This window comes from Helianthus annuus, chromosome 4 (genome assembly GCF_002127325.2).
Source record: "Helianthus annuus cultivar XRQ/B chromosome 4, HanXRQr2.0-SUNRISE, whole genome shotgun sequence".
NCBI classification, from domain to species: Eukaryota; Viridiplantae; Streptophyta; class Magnoliopsida; order Asterales; family Asteraceae; genus Helianthus; species Helianthus annuus.
Window position 1 is genome coordinate 190,675,854 of NC_035436.2, and position 21,311 is coordinate 190,697,164.

The window sequence follows — 21,311 nt, forward strand, 5'->3', positions numbered from 1 at the left end:
GAACTCGGTTGGTCCCCAACTCTAACATCAGTTAAATTTCTCAGTTAACTATATGTGAAATGACTATATTACCCTTGAATAATTAAAAGAAATAAAACCCATCCCATGTTCTTCCCCCTCTCTTTAAAACCCACTGAGATCTATTCTCTCCCCTTCAATCCATCACCACCACCTCCACCTCCACCTCCACTTCCACCTCCAACCCAGCTAACCCCCGTAACAACCTCGTCAACGGTCGTGACAGCATGATAGTTTCTCAATCGGTGTTCACCACCTATGATAGTGAACGCCATCACGTGGTTGTCATCATCCAACAAGTCTAACCGCTCGGTGCTAGTGGCCGCGGGTAAGCCGGAGATGACGTTGACATCGCGCGTGCACCCCACTTCCATTTTGAAGTTTTCACCGACGGTGCAGCTTTTGATGAAGTGTTTGTAAGTTTGGGGTTTGTCAAATCGGCAGAAAAACGGACCAGACGACGTCGACCGGCGCGTGGATGTGTTGGGCGAGTAAGGAAGAACATTGGGAGGGTGAGAGATGGTAGGTGTGGAAGTTGGATACGAAGGTTTTGAGTTGGTTGAACTTCTGTTCGGTTAAGCCTACTGGGAGGGAGAGGTGGTGGGTAGTTGTGGTGGTTTGTGGAAGGGGTTTTGGTGTTCCGGTGTGGAGGTGCCAGCTTGCTCCATGTTTGTTGACGTTGGGTGATCCGGGTGAGTGAGGAGGAGAGAGAAAGAGGGTGTGGGGGATAGATAAGCACTAGATTTTGAAGGGAGAGAACATATCTGGTGGGTTTTAAAGAGATGGGGAAGAACAGGGGATGGAAGGTTGAAGAAGATGACTACTTTTTATTGGTTTTTTATTTTTTTAATTGTTCAAGGGTAATATAGTCATTTCACATATAGTTAACTGAGAAGTTTAACTGATGTTAGGGTTGGGGACCAACCGAGTTTATTTTTGACAAGTTTTAGGACCACGCGTGTAATTAGTAAACCACTAGGACCAAGTCTGCAATTTTTGCAAACCACAGGGACCAACCAAGCATTTAACTCTAATAATAATAATATTTTGCTTCTTTGGATCCTTACATTGTTTTATAAAATGCGACTATGTGAGTAATATCCAGGGACCTCAAAGAAATTTCTACATTCTTCAGGGACCTGTATCGAGAAAGAACCTTAGGTTTCAAAAACAACAACTCGTACTCCAATTATCTCCACCACCACAACCAGCAACGAAAATGTCATCGACGGTGATGAGAGATCTGGAAACCACCAGATCTCCAACAACAATGAGCTACCGGAGCAACACTTCACCCCAACCATCACTCCCGTTGGTAGTCACACTCAACTGCATCGAAGACACAACAATCGAACAACAATACCTAACCGGCATCGCACGTGTCGAGCACGTGCCTCTGAGTCTACTCGCGGAGGCGAAGATCGAGTCTGCCGCAGCTGTTCTTCTCCACTCGCTCGCGTTCCTACCACGCGCCGCCCAGCGCCGGCTCCGGCCGTGGCAGATCGTGTTGTGTCTCGGATCATCTGACCGTTCCGCCGATTCGGCAATCGCCGTTGAGCTAGGGCTTGGTAGGCTTGTACACGTGGACGTCTCGCGAGCTGAGGAGGTTGCTGATACGGTTATGGCGTTGTTTTTAGGGTTGTTACGACGCACGCACTTGCTTTCTCGTCACGCGCTATCGGCTTCGGGATGGCTCGGCTCTGTTCAGCCGCTCTGCCGTGGAATGCGCCGGTGTAGGGGGCTTGTGTTAGGGATTATTGGCCGGTCCGCTTCTGCTAAGTCTTTGGCTACGAGGAGTTTGGCGTTTAAGATTAGTGTGCTCTATTATGACGTTCATGAGGTATAAATGTATAACTAGTTTATAATAATTATGACCGGTAGTTTGTTAGGTATATAAACATGTATGAATTGAATATGCTGTGGACTTTTAGTTGTATGGATGCCCCTAATTAGTTGTGGAATGGTGTGAATGTTAGTATCGCGCTTACGGTTGGCTAAGATGGAAAGTTACCTAACTAAAGTCTAGCTTGCTTGTATTATAATGTGGAATTTGTTACTAGTTGCTTTAGGGGGATTTGTTTACAGTTAAATATGAGATGGACAGTTTAACAAATTTTACCTCCTAAAGTTAATATGGTGTTTGGTAATTGAGTGTTTCAAAAGAGTAAGAGTAGTTCAACTATATTAGGCATAATTGAGCATGGTAACAGGACATTAAGTTCAAGAGACATCTTTTATACCAATTAGTTTTGTATTTTGATATGTTGAAGGGTGGTTGATTTTGGGATGTTAGTGTGATTTGAGAATGTACTACAACAGTACAACTAATTAATTATCAACATCGTGTGTCTATATCCTCATATAATTTTTCAAATATATGAACCTCAGTTCTATCACGAATATAAAATAGTGATACGGCCATTTGACTGCTTAGATATCCACTTAATATCCGATTAAAAGGTCTTAGATCAGCGATCAGCTTACCCTGTCCTTGAAATACTCTCTAAGGCCCTAAGTTGACTGGAATACGAAAAGTGAGGGTGAATTGTTTGTTACAGTTAATTGCAATAGGAAACAGAGGATGAGAGGAGAAATAGCAACTCTAAGGTGATAATCATAGTGTTCTCTTGCGAACAAAGCCCATAGAGATCCTTTGCAATGTAGTCCAGTATGAAATTAGTGTGATATGAGAGGCAAAATATACCATTAATGACCCAAGCCTAACGACTTTGTCCTTATGTTGTTGTATTTGAATGTTACCAACTGATGAGGTTTATCTACTTCAAAGGTTAACAGGTTACTATACCTTGTTGAGTTGTTGGACGACCTAAACTAAGTTATTAAGGCCTTATGTTGTTGTATTGAATGTTACCAACTGATATTTATTTTTATGTCTGCCAGGAAAATGGAAAAAGAATAAGTAGGTTTCCTCCTGCTGCCAGGAGGATGGACACTCTTAATGATTTACTTGCTGCAAGTGATCTCATCTCGCTCCATTGTGCCCTAACAAATGAGACAATTCAAATTTTAAATGCTGAATGCTTGCAGCATATCAAGCCAGGTAATTTAATTGTCGAGTTATCATTAAGTTTTATACAATGTGCCTCTTTTTGCACTAACAGTTTTTCTTCAATATACAGGGGCATTTCTGGTAAATGCCGGTAGCAGCCAGCTGTTAGATGATTGTGCTGTAAAACAGCTTTTGATTGATGGCACACTTGCAGGATGTGCGTTGGATGGTGCTGAAGGGCCTCAATGGATGGAAGCATGGGTAAGATCAGTGACCATAGGGTATGAGATATTATAAAACATGCAACTAAACTTGTTTCGTAACAAGTGATTGACCAGTTTTATTAAGAACTAGTATTTTGACCCGCCGCGCGTTGCGGCGGCGTCGAAACTTAAAGTAACTCAAAACTTATACCAATAATTAAATTAACTCAAACTTATACCAATAAATATTTGACCCGACTCGTTTTCGAACAAATTACGTCCAAACGTAGACTAACTGAAAACGCACACGAAAATAAGCACAAAAACGTATTATATTTGACCTAATTCATTAGGGAGAAAATTTACGTCGAAACGTAAACCAACTTGGATTTACAACGAAACTACTTAAATGTAAGCACGTAAGAAAAGAGTGTTTTTTACATTAAAGAATGGTACCATGTGTTGCGGCGGAGTCGAAACGTAAAGTAACTCGTATCTATACTGCTTAGTGAAAACTTAATATATTTGACCCGACTCGTTTCCAAACAAAATGTAGACCAACTAAAAACATACATATAAATAACGCGAAAACGTATCATATTTGACCCACGTACATAAAAATAAGCACGTAAAACTCGAGGGGGTCAAAAATTACATTTTGCAAAGTTTCTAGAAAGTTGAGGGGGTGTAAGTGGCAATGATAAAAGTTGAAGGGTTGAATACAAAAAAACCATTGGTTGAATGGCATTATTGTAAATTTGATAAGAAAAAATAATACAAAAATAGAGGTTGTGTCTTAGGAACTAATCCTAAGACACCCTCTTTTGTTATGTGTATAATATAATGTTGTTATTGTTTTACTGGATGATAAATGTTGCATACATTTGACTATTTGAGTACTTGTTTCTGTTTGATGCTAATTTTTCAGTCACAAGCTTACTTCAGGTACGGGAGATGCCGAATGTTTTAATACTCCCGCAAAGTGCAGATTACAGTGAAGAAGTATGGATGGAAATTCGGGAAAAAGCCGCCACTATATTACAAACATTTTTCTTAGACGATGTTGTCCCAACCGACGCCATTTCCGATATCGACGAAGAGGAAAGTGAAACACTCTATGAAGATGAACAAACTGTCAAACAAGACAAACGCAGTGCATCACAATCCTCTACCATTCAACAACTAACAGACGATATTCATATGCCTCACAAGAGTCCCATGATAAAAGATATTAACCAACCTCAAGAATCAACATCCCTTCAATCTGAAGTCAAACACAGTAGATCAGGTAAAAAAGCTAAAAAAAGACATGCCCGTCAAAAGTCAATGCATAAAGAAAAAGAGGGTACCGTAAATAAAGAAGATGATACTGCCATGAGTGGTACGGACCAAGTGTTGAGTTCACCGGATGATTCACGAAGTAAAAGAACAACTGTTGAATCACTACATGATTCGTCGGCTAAATATCTGAAATCGAGCACCGGTGTTGGTAAAAGGTCTATTGAGATGTTGAAAGATGGTTGTGTTATTTCTTTGCAATCACGAGATCACGCTGCACTTCATGTTTCTAGGCAGAGAGCTAAAGGTGGCGGATGGTTTCTGGATACAATGTCAAATGTGACGAAAAGAGATCCAGCAGCACAGTTTCTGGTTGTTTTCAGAACCAAGGTTTGTGGAGTGTAGTTTATTGATGTAACTTGATTGTTCTGTAGGTTTGTGCTTGGGTCCAAAACCGGGCCGGACCGGTCCAGAGCAGACCGGGCTAGACCAGACGAAAATGGAACACAAAATTTGAAGTTATTTGAACTGATAGGGCTGCAAATGAACCGAACGAACATGAACTAGACCTTGTTTGTGTTCGTTTGTTAAGAAATATACGTGTTCACAAACTGTTCATGAACACTTACCAAACGGGATTTTATGTTCATGTTTGTTTGTTAATTTTAGGCAACGAACGAAAACGAAGCGTTCATGAACAAAATATATATTACACTGAAACTTATTAAATATTTTATTTGTTGGAATTTTGAAGTATATAAATAAAATATAAAAACTGAAAACACTAATGAACTATGAACACAATCGAACATAAACGAACACGTTACCGAACGTTCACAAACATAAATGAACGAACGCGGACTATGTTCATGTTCGTTTTCGTTTGTCTAATAAACAAACAAACACACACGAACTTCCCACTGAACGGTTCACGAACTGTTCGCTGAACGCTTGGTTCGTTTGCAGCCTAGGAACCGAGAACCGGGCCATATAATACCGGATTGGTTTTGACTCAGAACCAGCTTGTTCCAAAGCAGAGGTTTAGAACTTGACCCGATTGAACCGAATTCTGAAAAAAATGCAGAACCAGTAACTGAACCAAAAACCTGTTTAAAAAACCTACAACCGTTACCTAACCGGACATGGTTGGTTTTTTTTTGGCCTGGTCCTGGTTCGATTCTTGGTTGTCGGTCTGGTCCAACTGTCAAAATTTCGCACCCCCGTATTAAGTTTCCTCCTATTTTAGCTGAATCTCGTGTTCTATTGTGATATCTGCAGGACACAATTGGTTTACGATCTTTCACTGCTGGCGGGAAGCTGTTGCAGGTGTGTGTTTTCACTTTAAGTTATATTACCATCATCCAACAATATAAAGCATAAGTTGCATTTTGCCATGAGTTTGCCATGATGAAACTATAGAATTAACATAATGTAACTATACAGATAAATAGAAGAATGGAATTTGTATTTGCTAGTCATAGTTTTGACGTTTGGGAGAGTTGGACGTTTGAAGGCTCTTTGGAGGAATGTAGACTTGTTAATTGTAGAAATCCGTCTGTGAGTATTTTCACCTCTTGATTTTCTTCATGGTTGGATTTTTAAAACTGTTTCTCGTAACACGTTAACCCATGCAAACTGCAGGCTGTTTTAGAAGTACGTGTGGAGATTCTAGCAACCGTAGGAGATGATGACGGGGTAACTCGGTGGCTTGATTAATCATATTAGCCTGAGAAAGCTACCCAACCGTGTGCACATGACTTCATTCACAGATTCTTTGTCTTGAGGTTTGTACTATCATTTATCGATATTTCTATTCCTTTCCGGCATTCTTTGCCTTGAGGTTCTCACCACTAGTTTTCTAAATTAGTCAAAATGTGGAGCATTATGTAATGAAATTCATTTAGTTTGTGTTTGGAGTCGTATGGCGTGATCCAACCGAAGTTGGGTGTGCAAAATTTCGCCGGCTTTGTGGGTCTATTTTATTTGTGTATTGTTAAGCTTTTGGCACCATCTATATAAATCTTTCAAATTTACTTGCTATGTCTCCTTTGTTAGATAGTGGCTGTTGCTACGATTTATATTATACCATCAACAAATCTACATGTATAACATGCTGAATTAATTCGGAAATGCTTATCGATTCCACTATCGATTCCAATTCCACTGTTACAACTATAAACCGGTAGGTGTTGGTCTGGTCTAGGCTAAAGTTATGGTCCGAACTGCTAATTGTGGTTTCATGAAAGAATAAAGCAAACTAGACTGGTTGGGTTGGGCCAGTCTGGCAGTCTGTATCAAATATTTTATAGTGATAGTAATAGTAATAGTTCATGATTATAGTGCTCTGCATAATCTACATATTCTAAAAGTAAGAAGTGAGAACTATACAAATTATAAACATCTCAGTTTCAAGTTTACTAAACTGTTGAATGGTCAAACTGCAGAAGTGTTTGGATTTTCAACTAGCAAAACCGTCCAAACTTGTTTTGATTTCAGTTTTTCAATACCCTTATAAAATAGAGGTGTACAAAAAAACAAACTTGTTTGGGAACCGATCCAACCTAGGGATGAGCGTGGTACCGGTACCAAAAATACAGGTATCGAAATTTGTCAAAACTGGGTACCGGTACCGAAATATTCGGTACGGTACTGGTATTTGAAGGTAAAATTCGGTATTTTACCGGTACCGATACTAAAAGTAACGAAACCAAAAATGCCAAAAAGTAGGTACCGGTACCGAAAAAATTCGGTACCGGTACCTAGTACCAAATGCTCATCCCTAATCCAACCTGCTGGTTTGGGATTGGCTTGTAAACCTATACTTTTAAACTGGTTCGGACCCGGTTAAAACCTGGTTTCAAACCTGAACCCGAACCGAATAGCTATTATAAACAGATAATAGTGTAAATAATGTACGTTATTTACAACATTATTTAAGACTTGAAGAAACAGGAAAAACAAGTGTACAAGGGTGTAAACAAGCTGATTGCTTATACGCCATGCGCTAATTGAGATCGACTCACTAATAGCTCAAATCTGGTTAAACGAGCTTGAGCCTAAAGATAAAATCATCAAATGAGCTCGAGTTGTATATATTAAGCATGCTAGACTTGGGAGGCTAAACGTGCCTATTTTAAATAAAATATAGTTAGTTATGATTCCCTTTTTTACATAATTTTCTTCAAACACCAGAATAAAGGACACTTGTATGGTCTCAATAGACAACTTTGTGGTAGACCAAAGTAGCAAACATTGAACCGGTCATTTCTTTTAATGTATTATATAGTATTTGATACTCGTTTTTTATTTATTAGTCAACTATTTAACAGCCAAAGTGACACTATCTCATCAAAAAGGTGACATCAATAAAAAAATCCTTAAAATGTTCGGTGTGCTAACAGCCTGACATAATACATGATGCCTCACCAGCATCGGCGTGGTGATGATGTGGAAGCCCCTCTACGCCGGGAATACCACCCCTGACATGGTGTGGAGGGCGGCGTGGTGGTGAGGGTGGGGGATTCTTCACCGGCGTGGGGCACTTAGGTTTGGTGATGTGGAGACATTTGATTGGTGGGTGTAGTTTTGATTTGTTTTGATTGGTTGATGTTTATTTTTCTTTTAATTTTTTTATTTTCAGAACGCCACTTTCATGCCCTCCCACTCCGTGCTTTTCTACCACGCCCCATGCTGACGTGGCTGCCACGTGGCGCTTCACGCCCACTTTTCATGCCCTCCCACTCCGTATAGTCTTAAGAGTGTGCCCGCCATTGCATTGAGAAGTGAAATGTCAGGTGGGATTTAAGACATGAGGGCTCATGAATGATGATATTGTAGAAACTACTCATCCCTCTATCTTCTGGGGTAGAGGAAAGATGTGCCCCCATCTTACCCTCCAGACTCTACCAATAGCTTGCTATGAGTGAGATTTTACCAGATATGTTTGTTTATAAAACCAGAAAGAACAATCACCCTTGAATAAACTCCAAAATAACAAATTCAACAATGTGGATCAGTTTATACTTTCTGCAACCGGAAAGAACATAATAGGATATAGTAAAGTAATTATAGGATCATGTCATAATTGTCTAACTAGTATACATACATACATATGTATACATATATATATATATATATAACACCTATGCATACATCTCATACTCAGTGAGTCGGGTCAGGGTTGAATTTTACAGACTCCCTCCAGATGAGCTCTTTGATATTCTCCTCAGTGCAAGCTGGCTGCTCAAAGTCAAAACTGAAAGGTCTTGGGCAAACCGGCTCCTCATTGATATCATGAAGCGGTGCTAAGTACGGGTGACAAAGCGCCTCATCAGCTGCAAAACAACATGTCATATGTAACAGATTAAAAAACTTTATTTATTATGTTAGTTAGTACACAACTAGCATTATACCTGTAATACGCCTGTTTGGATCAAAGACAAGCATCTTTTCGAGCAAATCCAACGCTCCAGGAGACTTATTAGGGAATCTAGCTGCGAATTGCTGCTTTGGATACTGAGGAAGTTGTCTAACGTATCTTCGCGCATTATCGCTTCTCAGAAATCCAAGACTCGCGTCATCCGGTGAACCTATCAGCTATACCCGAAACAGAAAAAACGCATGGTCAAACCGGTCAAACTCTTTCCGATTTACAGACCACCTTTTAGTATACAGTGTCCCCAATTTCATTTTCATTACAATAATATAGCGGGACCCATAGTTGTTAACGGCGAATAGCGACAAATAGCGATAAGGTATATATATATATGCTATTTTACATGTATATTTAACAAAAACCTAAAATCCAGCTATTTTAAAGCTATATTTAATTGCTATTTATATTAAAAAAAAACAAAAAAATAAAAATAAATTGTCGCTACGTAGCGCACTATAATGATCGCTATGCTCGCTATTGACAACTATGGTGGGACCAGAAAAACACAATTGGTTTTATATTATAATGATATAAATGTAAAATTACCAAACTACCCCTACCTCTGTGATGAGTCTAAGTTGATGAACATAGTCTTTGCCCGGGAACAAGGGTTGCCGGGTCATAATTTCACCAAGAATGCAACCTACTGACCAGATGTCAATTGCTGCAGTGTATTCTGAACAATTTAAGAGCAATTCCGGGGCACGGTACCATCGAGTAACAACATATTCAGTCATGAAATCTGTTTCAGAAGTTGTTCTTGCAAGTCCAAAGTCCCCGATTTTCAGGTCACAATTAGCGTTCAGAAGCAAGTTGCTAGGTTTTAGATCACGGTGCAAGACGTTTGCAGAGTGAACGTACTTTAGTCCTCGAAGCATTTGGTACAGAAAGTACTGCAAACCAAGTATCATAAATGTCATATCACAAAGATATTATATTTAAAATCTAAAAAAAAAAAGGTAGAGCGGGGCCTAACCCGACAGTGATCATCAGCCAGCGGTTGATTAGAGCGTATTATCTGATGAAGATCAGTGTCCATCAACTCATAAACAATGTATACATCATTAAAATTTTCCTTTAGTGGCGGCCGTATGATGTCTTTGATTGCAATTACCTGCACAGTTTGAACACCAAACATTATGAACAATCCATATTTCCAAAAAAGTATTTTGCCGTTTGTTTATCGAAAGCATACTAAGTAAGCTTAAGCTTAATTACGCAATTGGTTAAACAATATTTATGTATAAGATTTAAACACAAACATTAGCAAGCGAGCTCACGTTTTCATGATCCATGTGACGAAGAAGCTTGATTTCTCTTAAAGTCCGTTTGGCATCTATTCGGTTATCAAATGCATTACCGATTTTCTTGATAGCAACTTCTTCACGCGTCTCAGCATTCATTGCAGCACTGTAGCAAGTGAAGGTTGACAGTCAGTTTGCTTCATTTTCTTAAGAAAATAGGGGCACGTATTTGAGACTAATATTAATGAAAATCATAGATCTATAACGAATTAACTATATCCAAGGCGTCTATATGTTTATCTCAAAATCGGTTTTCCTACAGCAACTTTTCACTCCATCTGTCCCAAAATAATGGTCCACAACAAAAAATTCCATAGATTAGTTTATGCCTTTCAAAAAAAAAAAAAAAATTATTTATTTATTAGATATAGCACATCCTAAAACATCCCAAATACACAATCCTGTAGGGCTGCAAACGAACCAAACGTTCGACGAACAGTTCGTGAACTGTTTGGCGGGAAGTTCGTTTGTGTTCGTTCGCTTATTAAACAAACGAACGTGAACAAGAAATTTCGTTCGTTTAGTTAAATTAGTTAAATGAACGAACATGAACAAAGGTCGCGTCCGTTCATTTATGTTCGTGAATGTTCGGTAATATGTTTGTTTGTGTTCGATAGTTCATTAGTGCTTTAGTTTTTATATTTTATTTGAATACTTCAAAATGACAAAAAAAAAATATTTAATAAGTGTTAGTGTATTATATATTATGTTCATGAACGCTTGTTTGTGTTCGTTTATTGCGATTTGTGTTTATGAACATTAATTTGTGTTCATCAATGTTCGTTTTCGTTCGTTCCTAAAATTAACAAACAAACACAAACGAACACGAACAAGTCCATTTCCTTAACAAATGAACATGAACATAAAATCTCATTCGGTAAGTGTTCGTGAAAACATATATTTCTTAACAAATGAAAACAAACAAGGTCTTGTTCGTGTCCGTTCGGTTCGTTTGCGGCCCTACAATCATATATTGCAAGTCATCCATTTCAAACAAATGTACATAAATTAGAAGATAAACCAAAAACAACCATGAGATCAACAACAACATATGGATATAGAAACTAGATAACTTAAAAATTGATCAAAATTCACTCATCACTATCTCACCATGATCAAAAAACACAAAATAAAACTACTCAAACTTTAAAAAAAATATCAATCATATAATTGAAATAAAATAAAAATAAAGGAGTTTGAAGTTTGAAGTTATCATACGTACCAGACAATACCGTAAGCTCCTCTACCAACAGGTCGGATAGGGACATACTTACGAGAAACTTCAAAAAGGTTACCGTATACATTGTACTGTACGTAACGCCCACCATGTGTTGGGCTTCCTTTGATATGCTCTCCTGAACTCGACTCCATACATACAATTTTATTTATTTTTCTCAACTTTGTTAGCTACAAACAATAATGAATTTGGAGGAAGAAGAAGAAGAAAATGGGAGGATATTGACATTTCAAAAAGAATTGGAACTTTTGAACTGTATTTGGGTATGGAAATCCGTGAACAAAAATCAACTTTTTTAAATCTTTTTGTGCTGCTGATCAAACCATACACCTGTTGGGGCTTTATTATTTATTTTTAACATCAACTTACACCAAGACACATGACTAATGTTGTTGAAATAGTTGAAATGGTTGTTTCGTGGTACACATATTGGTTGTAACTTGTAAGGTAGTTTACTTTATAAGATCCACAAGTGTCTAAATTATTATTGTTAAATGTTTTTCTCAACTTTAAACTATTGTCTAGGTATTTCGGGTTTTAATACGATTTTAAAAAGCCTGGTCATGCAAGATCTTAATATTATATAAGGGGAAACTATGATTTTCTGGTAACCTGACTAATAAACCATTCCAATTGATATAAAGGTTGGATGATTCCCTACAAACTGCGACGGAAACTCAATCAGTATCGGTTTGGTTTGTTTACAATACTTGTACGGTATCGACATTCGGTATACCAATCTAAAAGGAAAACAAAAAATAAGTCGTGATATACCCAAAAAGATATATGTACGTACGTGTTTTACATAAATACCATAAAAACGAATATCGGTACCGGATAGATGCTGATACCGTTGTTGTTCGGTCGGTATCCATTCGGATCATTACAAATACCAACACTCGTTATAGCTTATAATACAAAGAAAATTACTCTATTTTGAATTCGAATCTATTTTCATCGTAGTTGTGTATTCAACTTTTTTTTAAAAAAAAAAAAAGTTAACCAATATGAAGTGTTATTAAATGGGGTTTTCAAGACAGTTGTGTATTCAACTTCTTTAAAAAAACTAACAAACAAGAAAAAATTCAAATCAAATAAAAATTAAATATGTTAACATATTATTTAAAGTATATTTTTTTTTGAATGGCAAAGGTTACATTACTCCTACTTCTAAACTAGACCAATAAATACTAAACTACACCCTATGTCAGGATTTGAACCCTGGTCTTTTCTCCAAGAGGCAAGAGCCTCTACGGCTCTACCACCCAAATTTGGTATTTGTTAGTTAATTAATTAATACATTTTGATGTTTGTATGAAAATAAATAAATAAATAAATAAATAAATAAATAAAAACTAATACATTTTGATGATTTCGTGCACATAGTTAAGTGTGACTTGTAATTTCTTTTACCCACATTTTGTGATTTCGTTCACATAGTTCTTTCAATTTTTGAGTTAACTTCCAATTTTTGAGTTAACTTCCAATTTTTGACCCTACAGTTTGGTGAAAAATGACATTTCAGTCCAAAAAAATTTGTGTCAGTTTCGTACTCAACATTTTTTAAACGTGCAACTTCAGTCCAAAAAGATAACGCGCTGTTAAAAATGTCAAGGACGGAACTGGCGCAAGGCGTTATTTTTTTGGATTGAAGTGACACGTTTCAAAAATGTTGAGGACGGAACTGGCGCAATTTTTTTTTTGGACTGAAGTAACATTTTCCACCAAACCATAGGGATGAAAATAGCAGTTAAGTCCAATTTTTTTAAACCCAAATGAAGTTTGATATCCCCACATTAATAGATGAAACAGAATTTTAAAGGAATAAGTATGTCGGAGGGATCTTCTACCTCCATGTGGTCGACTAAAACACAAAATCTTTATGTTCCTTATTTTTCATGTTTATACATGTTATGTGTTAGGTCAAACAATAATCATCTCTAATCCTTTAAATGGTTCTATACTTTACTTTCTCATCAATCAAACACATCTCAACAAGTGATTGATTTATAACTTGCATTTTATTTTCTTCTTGAACTCAAAGTCCCGAACCATAGCGACAGGCTAACATGTGTCTTGGCGTGTTGTCTAATAATACATAGGATGTTAACTTGATATCCCAAATCATTTTTTCTTAAACATTGTCATGTGAAAATAAAAAATGGTATGTTACTATCCACTTGCCTGCTAACTAGATAGGCATTAGGCAAGTTTGATTTGTCTAAATTTTAAGTTGTTGGATGGTTTAACATGAAAAAAATGCCTTTCTATGAACTTGTAGAATACAAATTTGTAAGTTGTCTTATTTAAGATAAATACAAATGTATATTCTGTAATATATCTATGTAAAAAAAAACAAGGTTAGACCTCTTCTAATCCATAGTATAAGGCTCTCTTTCGTTTCCACTTGTATTATTTCTATCCTAATTATGTTTTATTTTCAAGTTATACCTCTTCTAAGCCATATTATCATGTTGACATGTTCTCATTTTACTATTTGTAGGTCATTTCTTTATGTCATATTTATTTTCTAGTTATGGAAAAGGGTGGTTGGATTAACTAACTGAATTATCAAAATGTAATAAACCGCCAATGATATTGTAGCCTAGTGGTTGCAATGGAGGTAGGAAGGTTTACCACCTTGTGGGTTCCTGCTCGGGAGTGCTCAGGTTCGAATCCCACTTCAACCGAGCTTTGATCATGTATAGCCCTGATCAAATGATGTTCAAAAAAAAAAAAAAAGTTCCAACCGTTTATTAAAAAGTGATCAATAGCTTATTAAAGAGTGAAAAATATGTGTTAAGTTATGGTTTCACTGAGTTGGTTTTTGTTTACTGCACAAGTAATTTAATATGCAAACCCTAATCAGTATACGTAAAAATACTTTTTAGAAAGAAAAAGAATAAGAAAAACAACCCACTTTAGCATTACTCGATCCATTTGTTAGCACTTGCAACACATGATAGAATTTTCATGCTTGGCTATGTTTATTCATTTGGGCAAATGTTTTAAGAACCCTATAGACATATTATAGATGCTTATATTTTAGTTTTTAATGAGTAAATCTTAGACCATTACAAATTAGAAAGAAAAAAAAAGTCGTTTTTATTAATCTTCTCTTTAACATATAAAAATGAAATTTTTTCGAGCAAGTGTGAGGAAATTTTGTTTTTCAATTTCTATGGTTCGATTATTTGATCAACCACTTTAATGTTTTAGAAATTAAATTTAAGTCCTAATGTAAGGCACTCCAATAGTTCAGAATCATCAGATTCATCAATCATCAATAGAGGTGTAACAAGCCAAGCTATTCGTGAGCTACTGAAGCTTGGCTTAAGAAAAAGCTCAAACCGGCCGAGCTTAAGTGAGCCCAAGCTCAAGTCCGAGCCTACAAAAAACAACCTTGTTTAGTAAACGAGCCGAGCTCAAATGAACTCGAGCTCAAGTCCGAGCCTAAAAACAAGCTCGTTTAGTAAACGAGCCTAGTGTTTATATAACTTTTTATTAATATATTACATATATATTTAAATAATAATAATTCCTATTTATAAAATTATAAAAAAATAAATAAAATATATATAAAATAATAAATATGATTAATATAAATTAATTAATATATATAAACGAGCCGAGCTTGATCTTGAAAAACTACCTACGAGCCGAGCCGAGCTCGAGCTTTAAAAACAAAGCTCGAAACAAGCCGAGTTCGAGCTTGGCTTGATTGCACCCATAAATCATCAATCAACTAAATATAGGATCATAATTTTTAAATTTTGACATTGAATGACGAATTGGATTGTAGGCAAAGTTGATGGTAATAAAAAACTTCACATGGACTTTTTAAATTTATTGTTTCTAGCAGATGTAGGATAGTTTTTGTTGTTACTTCCATGCATTAAATAGAATTTTAACTTTATTTATTTTTATATATCATATAACGGTCGGTTAATTAATATCATGAACCGCAAACGAATCCAGAAACTAAAATCTTTTCCATTCGTTTGGTTCAATTTTTGAACAGAATTAATATCATGAACCGCAAACGAATCCAGAAACCAAAATCTTTTCCGTTCGTTTGGTTCAATTTTTGAACAGACCAATGTCTTGCCCACCGGGTGACATATTTTCTAGTTACCACTTACCGTTTCGAAACTAGGGGTGCAAACGAGTCGAGCCCACTTACTAAACAAGCTTATTTTAGGTCCGGGCTTGGCTCGTAAACAAGTTTAAATAAGCTCAGCTCGACTTGTTTACTAGAAAAGTTTAAACAAGGGGTACATGTTATTAAATATTAATTAAAACTAATATTATACCAATAAGTAAACGGGCTTCATTTTAGGCTTAAGCTCGACTCGGGCTCGATAAGGCTCAGCTTGTTTCGAGCTTTTTCCCGAGCCGATCTAGAGTGGCTCGCGAGCCTCTCGGCAAATTTGCACCCTATTCAAAACATGTTCCTTGCTGGTGTTATGAGATAATAACTTTCGATGCTGATTAATACACGATAACAGTGATTTTTAATTAACAAATAAATAAGCATGGTAAAACAGGCAGATTGGCTAAAGTGGATTCTGACAGGTATGAGATTGGGTTATATAAATATGGTACAACATTATGAGCTCCTGAGCGAAAGATTTATGCCCAAATCAACCATATACTTGATAGATGAGTCACAAGTCATAACTACCGTGCACAACATGATAAAGAGGGGGGGTTGGTTTGGTGGTTTGTGAGGGTGACTTTAATGATTGAGATACAAAATAACAAAATGATAAGTTTTTGTTGTTAATCACCTACCATTTTATTAATCATCATCATAATAATAATACAACGTTCCTTAAACGTATAATTTAGCACAAGTGATTGGCTACTCATCACATAAAGTAAGATAAGGTTCAGAAAACTCCAATTCTGTCCAACTCACATATATCAAAACAAAAACAATATACACTTAACTTCCCTTGAATTTTCAAATAGACATCTTAAGTTTATTTTTAGATAGGAGTAAATTACGTTTTTGGCCCTTGTGGTTATATCACTTTTACTATATTAGCCCAAAATAAGAATTTTTAACATATCTGCCCCATGGTCTATATAACTACAAATTTTGGCCCCTAAGTCTAACCATTTTGGCTCCCATGGTCTCTATAAATTAACCATTTTGGCCCCCATGATCTCTAGATTTAGGGGCCAAAATGGTTAGTTATAGAGACCATGGGACAGATATGTTAAAAATTCTTATTTTGAGCTACTATAGTAAAAGTGATATAACTAAAGGGGTCAAAAACGTAATTTACTCTTTACATAATTAAATCTCTTAACTTCTAAGGAAATATCCATATTACCCCTGTATTAATTTGTAACTTTCTCAACACTCACAAATACACTGTTTAATTTTGTATAATTTTCAATGCTCTCTGAACATACCCACTTTTAATAAATTTAGAGAATTATCCATATTACTACTAGGCTACTAGCTGCACAATCTTAGCCTTGTTTTTTATTAGTTATTGACAAACAAATAAGTTATTCTTGTATTCATTTAAACATACCCACTTTTAATAAATTTAGAGAATTAAATTAAATTATTATAATAAAGTCAATAGTTAAAAAATTATGTAGGGCTATTTCGACAATTGCCCTTGTGCATAGACATATTGTAGCTGGCTGCAGCAAGTTTCAATGAATCAAAACTTAGCTGGCTAATGGGTCCCCCCACCCCATCAAACCCAATCAAATTCCACACTTTTAAGCCAAAAGAAAGATGCTTGCTTTGCTTGCTTGGGTCCCTTATGCAATGTTAATTTCTTTTTTTTTAATTATAAATTTATTACAGATAAAAGATGAAAGAATATTAATAATTGAATTGCTTAAGTAGTAATACAAAATTAAAAAAATTAAAAGAAAAATGATAAATAAATAACAGATTATAAGATTTAGAGAATTTGCAGACCTCAGCTCTTTAATTAAGAAATCAATTGTTGTATTGTTATCTCCAACTATGATTCCTGCTACTACTATCACCTTCACCAGTATCAGAATTCCTATCGCCAGATCGTTTATCATTCAACTCGATATTGTCAACCTTATAATCGCGATTAGAACGTGAAGTTTCTCTCCTCTCCTGCAAATTGAAGTAAAATAACTTTTAATATTTTCATTATTAATTGTTAACAAATACTTAAAGCAGCCAAATGATTCCTCTATCTTATTGTCTATTAGTTATCATTATAAATTGTTTATAACACTTAGTAAGATTCCTCTACTTTTGTCATTTACTATTAATATTTCATATTTTAGTTAAAAACATCATCATCCAGGAATGATTAAGGTAATTGACTTTGACCGACTAAAAGTCAAAACTGTAAAAATAATGCATGCTTACAGTGGGAAACAGCAAGTCATCAGCTTCAAGCATGTGAAGTACATGCCCCATCTTTGGTCTTTTCGTTGCATCCGGATCCACACACCGAAGAGCCACTAAAAGTATGCGTTTTAATGCTTTTGACGATGGCATTTCAGGCAACTTGGGATCAACAACCTCATCGGATTTACGGTTCCCAACCATTGTTTTTAACCATTCGACCAAATTTACCTGTAATTATGCAATTGTTTAGACTAGACACAGAACAAATTTCATATATATTAAGATTAGTAGTTAAATATTGCTAACCTCGCCTTGCGGTCGACCGTAATCAACTGGATTTCTCCCGGTAATTACCTCCATTATAAGTATTCCAAAACTATATACATCACTCTTCTCAGTCAACATCCCAGTGCATGCATACTCCGGTGCAACATAACTGAAGAAAATACACCAAATTTTCAAATTCACGATAGATATGCATTTGCATCACTTTCAATAGGAATACGATCACTACACAATCAGTTTTACTTACCCAAATGTTCCCATTACACGAGTTGTCACATAACTTGTATCCGAACCCAAGAGCTTCGCAAGCCCAAAGTCGGAAACTTTAGGGTTCCATTGACGATCAAGTAAGATATTGTTGGATTTGATATCACGATGGACAACTTTTGGTTCAAGACCCTCATGAAGATATGCCAAACTGTAATAATAAGATCAATAAAGCCTTAACATTAAACCTTGATTTACAAGCAACTTATGTTAATAAATTGAACGACAACTCGACAAGCATACCCCTTTGCAGTTCCTTGAATGATATTCATACGGATACCCCATGTTAAAGGGCTAAAATCCCCAACATCACCATGAAGCCACTGTTCCAGATTCCCATTGTCTACATATTCATAGACAAGCATCCTGAAAAAATAATAATAATAATAATTAACGAGTTTAACGAAAATGAAAATTTTAGGCCTTGAAAACTAGCCCTTGACTAAAATCATTAACAAAGTCAAATTGTAATTGAAAGGTAAATCATTACCTATAGGCTCCTTCAACACAATATCCTAGCAAACGAACAAGATTTTTGTGGCGCACACGCCCGATCGCCTCTACTTCTACTTTGAACTCCCTTTCGGCTTGACCCCTAATTGTTCATCATTCAAAATAATCATAAGTCAATCACATGAAAAACAAACACAAATCCACATTAACTATGTCTATTAAATTGTCAACTTATCACAAATTATGTTGTCAAATTATCATAATTATCATAAATCATTAAATAATCATTCTTAAACAATAACACAAACATATACAATTTGGAACAACAACAGTAACCCTAATTAATATCCTTACAGTATTTATCATAAACTATGACTATTAAACAGGAATCATATACAGAATAACAATAATAATAAGAATATATCACCTGTTATTCAACAAATTCTTAACTGCAACACGAGTATTATCCGCCAAAACACCACTATACACAATCCCATAACCACCTTCACCGATCACATTCTCATCAGCCAAACCATTAGTCGCCGCCTCAAGCTCCCGGAGCGTATACCACCGGCCCCACCCTAAATGCGACACCTGCGGCAACGACGGATTACCACCACCACCGCCATACGACGCCGTATCATTACTAGTAGCTCTACTCTCACCGCTCGACTGGCGATCGGAGAACACAACACGGTGCTCCGACTTCCCTATGTCGATCTGGATCTCCGGCACCGCCATCCGGTGATCGGAGGACTCGTGGTGGACGATTTCTTGTATCTCTTTTGATACTGCGGGGGTTAGGGTTAGGGTTTGGTTAGGGTTTTTGGAGTTGCGACGGCGGGAGGTGATGCAGACGGAGATGAGGAATAGTAAGAGGACGATGATAACTCCGACGAATATTCCGACGACCACCCATAGACGGAGGCCGAAGATTGAAGTAGGTTTTGAGAGTTCGCTGTTCATGAATGCTTTATCGTATATTGACATTTTGGGGGGTTTGTTAGAGAGTTAGAGAGAGAGAGAGAAAGCATGTGAGTGGAGTGGTGGTTTGGATGGTGGATGAGTGATCGCCGGTGATGGGTTTAGGGATTCCGGCGAGTGTGTGTGAGAGAGAGAGAGTGAGTGAAGAGAGAGAGGATGTGTTGTGTGTATTCCTGAATTAGTAAGGTGTGCTGGTTTCTAATTATTGTCCAGGTAAGGGCTTCACCTTTAGTTTAATTACAGTTTTGACCCTTTGGTTTATTACATTAGGGTATAAGGATTGGTGAAACACTTTTATAAGGTAAACTTTCAAATCGACCAATCAAACAGTATCACGTTAGTTTACCTATTTTGTTTACCTATTTCTTAAAAATGTTGGCGGTGGTTAGATATTTTGGAATAGGTAAGCTATTTAAAAAAAGAAAAATGTATGATTGGTTGAGATGGCATGGACCCCACCATACACCCCTCTCTCTCTCCTCTTCCCTCCCTCTCCCCGATTCGGTGAAGGTTCACCGCTGATTAAAGTTCACCGATCGGTAAAGGGGTTGGCGGTGGTGTTCCCGCTCGGCAAACTCCCTTTGCCGCACCCCTTTACCGACCACTCTGTATACCCTTAGAAAGTAACTAGTGTGCGAATGTGGTAGTGGTGGAATGGTTGGGGAAAAACTTGATATTCCTTGTGACCCAGGTACGACTCTCACTCTCTCCATTATTTTCTATGGCATCCAGGTGAAGGGCGAATACGTGTGGCGTCGGTTCGTCTTCGATGAGAGGTGAGGTTTTACCGATTATTCCACTGTCGTGCCTTCGGGCGGGTGGAGGTCGGGTTTCCGCGCATCTAGGAGAGCCAAGGGGTTGGCGGCGGTCGAGTAGTCGACCTTGGCCACGGCGTCCGGTGTCATGGTGGTTGGCATGTCGTTCCTTACCATTAAAAAAAAGTAAGTAACTAGTGGGATCGGTCATCGGTTCTATTCACTATAGCATCAACATTCGTTATTGTGCCGAAAAAGAAAACAAAACAAAGTCGCGATATTCCTAACCTGATATCGACCGGTAGCGGTTCTGATAATACATAGTGTTCGGTTGAAATCAATTTGGTGCGTCAGTTGTCACCACTCGTATGGGCTATGCTAACAAAAAAAAAACACGCTAGCGCATTAAATTTTTTTATAGTTGATGAACGAATATTATTAAAGAAAAATTAATGAAAGCACAAACAATTCACCAATATACATTTTGTGATCTGTTTTACAAAGTACCATCTCACTTAATTTGGAGAGTGCCAACTACTAAACCAACACACACCTTAATAGTTAATACTTGAACTGGAGAAAGAAAAAACAAACACTGCCAAGATGATCCAACAGGGTGATAGAGCTGTAGCAATTAGTTGTTTCTTTTCTTTTGGGACAATTGCATATTTTCCCTTAAAAAACTGTTTAATTGTGTATTTACCCAACTTAAAATTAA

General features: G+C 36.8%; 3 protein-coding genes across 3 annotated transcripts; 1 reads left to right on the forward strand and 2 right to left on the reverse strand.

The window, feature by feature from the left end:
• The first annotated feature begins 1,149 nt into the window (after window positions 1-1,149).
• LOC110937645 (C-terminal binding protein AN) lies at window positions 1,150-6,549 on the forward strand. Its single transcript, XM_022180096.2, has 7 exons — window positions 1,150-1,858; window positions 2,920-3,079; window positions 3,159-3,289; window positions 4,177-4,899; window positions 5,788-5,835; window positions 5,953-6,066; window positions 6,151-6,549. Exons 1-7 carry the CDS (start codon window positions 1,238-1,240, stop codon window positions 6,223-6,225), a joined length of 1,872 nt encoding a protein of 623 aa, XP_022035788.1. The 5' UTR covers window positions 1,150-1,237; the 3' UTR covers window positions 6,226-6,549.
• A 1,903-nt stretch (window positions 6,550-8,452) lies between these two features.
• LOC110937644 (mitogen-activated protein kinase homolog MMK2) lies at window positions 8,453-11,709 on the reverse strand. The gene is made up of 6 exons (XM_022180095.2): window positions 11,471-11,709; window positions 10,225-10,354; window positions 9,921-10,058; window positions 9,505-9,837; window positions 8,922-9,105; window positions 8,453-8,843 (listed from the first exon to the last, which is right to left on the reverse strand). The coding sequence occupies exons 1-6, from the start codon at window positions 11,617-11,619 to the stop codon at window positions 8,671-8,673; spliced, it is 1,107 nt and encodes a 368-aa protein (XP_022035787.1). The 5' UTR covers window positions 11,620-11,709; the 3' UTR covers window positions 8,453-8,670.
• A 5,612-nt stretch (window positions 11,710-17,321) lies between these two features.
• LOC110937643 (probable serine/threonine-protein kinase At1g01540) lies at window positions 17,322-20,008 on the reverse strand. Its single transcript, XM_022180094.2, has 7 exons — window positions 19,282-20,008; window positions 18,892-18,996; window positions 18,645-18,767; window positions 18,382-18,552; window positions 18,156-18,285; window positions 17,868-18,077; window positions 17,322-17,606 (listed from the first exon to the last, which is right to left on the reverse strand). The coding sequence occupies exons 1-7, from the start codon at window positions 19,842-19,844 to the stop codon at window positions 17,472-17,474; spliced, it is 1,437 nt and encodes a 478-aa protein (XP_022035786.1). The 5' UTR covers window positions 19,845-20,008; the 3' UTR covers window positions 17,322-17,471.
• Between the last annotated feature and the right edge of the window lie 1,303 nt (window positions 20,009-21,311).

What these genes read in the sequence shown, in the direction of transcription:
- LOC110937644 (XM_022180095.2), bottom strand. Translation starts at nt 11,619, where the DNA reads ATGGAGTCGAGTTCAGGAGAGCATATCAAAGGAAGCCCAACACATGGT. An exon ending in TGGCTGATGATCACTGTCGG is followed by an intron (nt 9,838 to 9,920) that starts GTTAGGCCCCGC and finishes CTTGGTTTGCAG; the next exon opens with TACTTTCTGTACCAAATGCT. An exon ending in TCCAAACAGGCGTATTACAG is followed by an intron (nt 8,844 to 8,921) that starts GTATAATGCTAG and finishes GTTGTTTTGCAG; the next exon opens with CTGATGAGGCGCTTTGTCAC.
- LOC110937643 (XM_022180094.2), bottom strand. Translation starts at nt 19,844, where the DNA reads ATGTCAATATACGATAAAGCATTCATGAACAGCGAACTCTCAAAACCT. An exon ending in ATTCAAGGAACTGCAAAGGG is followed by an intron (nt 18,553 to 18,644) that starts GTATGCTTGTCG and finishes TTATTATTACAG; the next exon opens with TTTGGCATATCTTCATGAGG. An exon ending in ACGGTCGACCGCAAGGCGAG is followed by an intron (nt 18,078 to 18,155) that starts GTTAGCAATATT and finishes GCATAATTACAG; the next exon opens with GTAAATTTGGTCGAATGGTT.
- LOC110937645 (XM_022180096.2), top strand. Translation starts at nt 1,238, where the DNA reads ATGTCATCGACGGTGATGAGAGATCTGGAAACCACCAGATCTCCAACA. An exon ending in TCTATTATGACGTTCATGAG is followed by an intron (nt 1,859 to 2,919) that starts GTATAAATGTAT and finishes TATGTCTGCCAG; the next exon opens with GAAAATGGAAAAAGAATAAG. An exon ending in CTCAATGGATGGAAGCATGG is followed by an intron (nt 3,290 to 4,176) that starts GTAAGATCAGTG and finishes AGCTTACTTCAG; the next exon opens with GTACGGGAGATGCCGAATGT.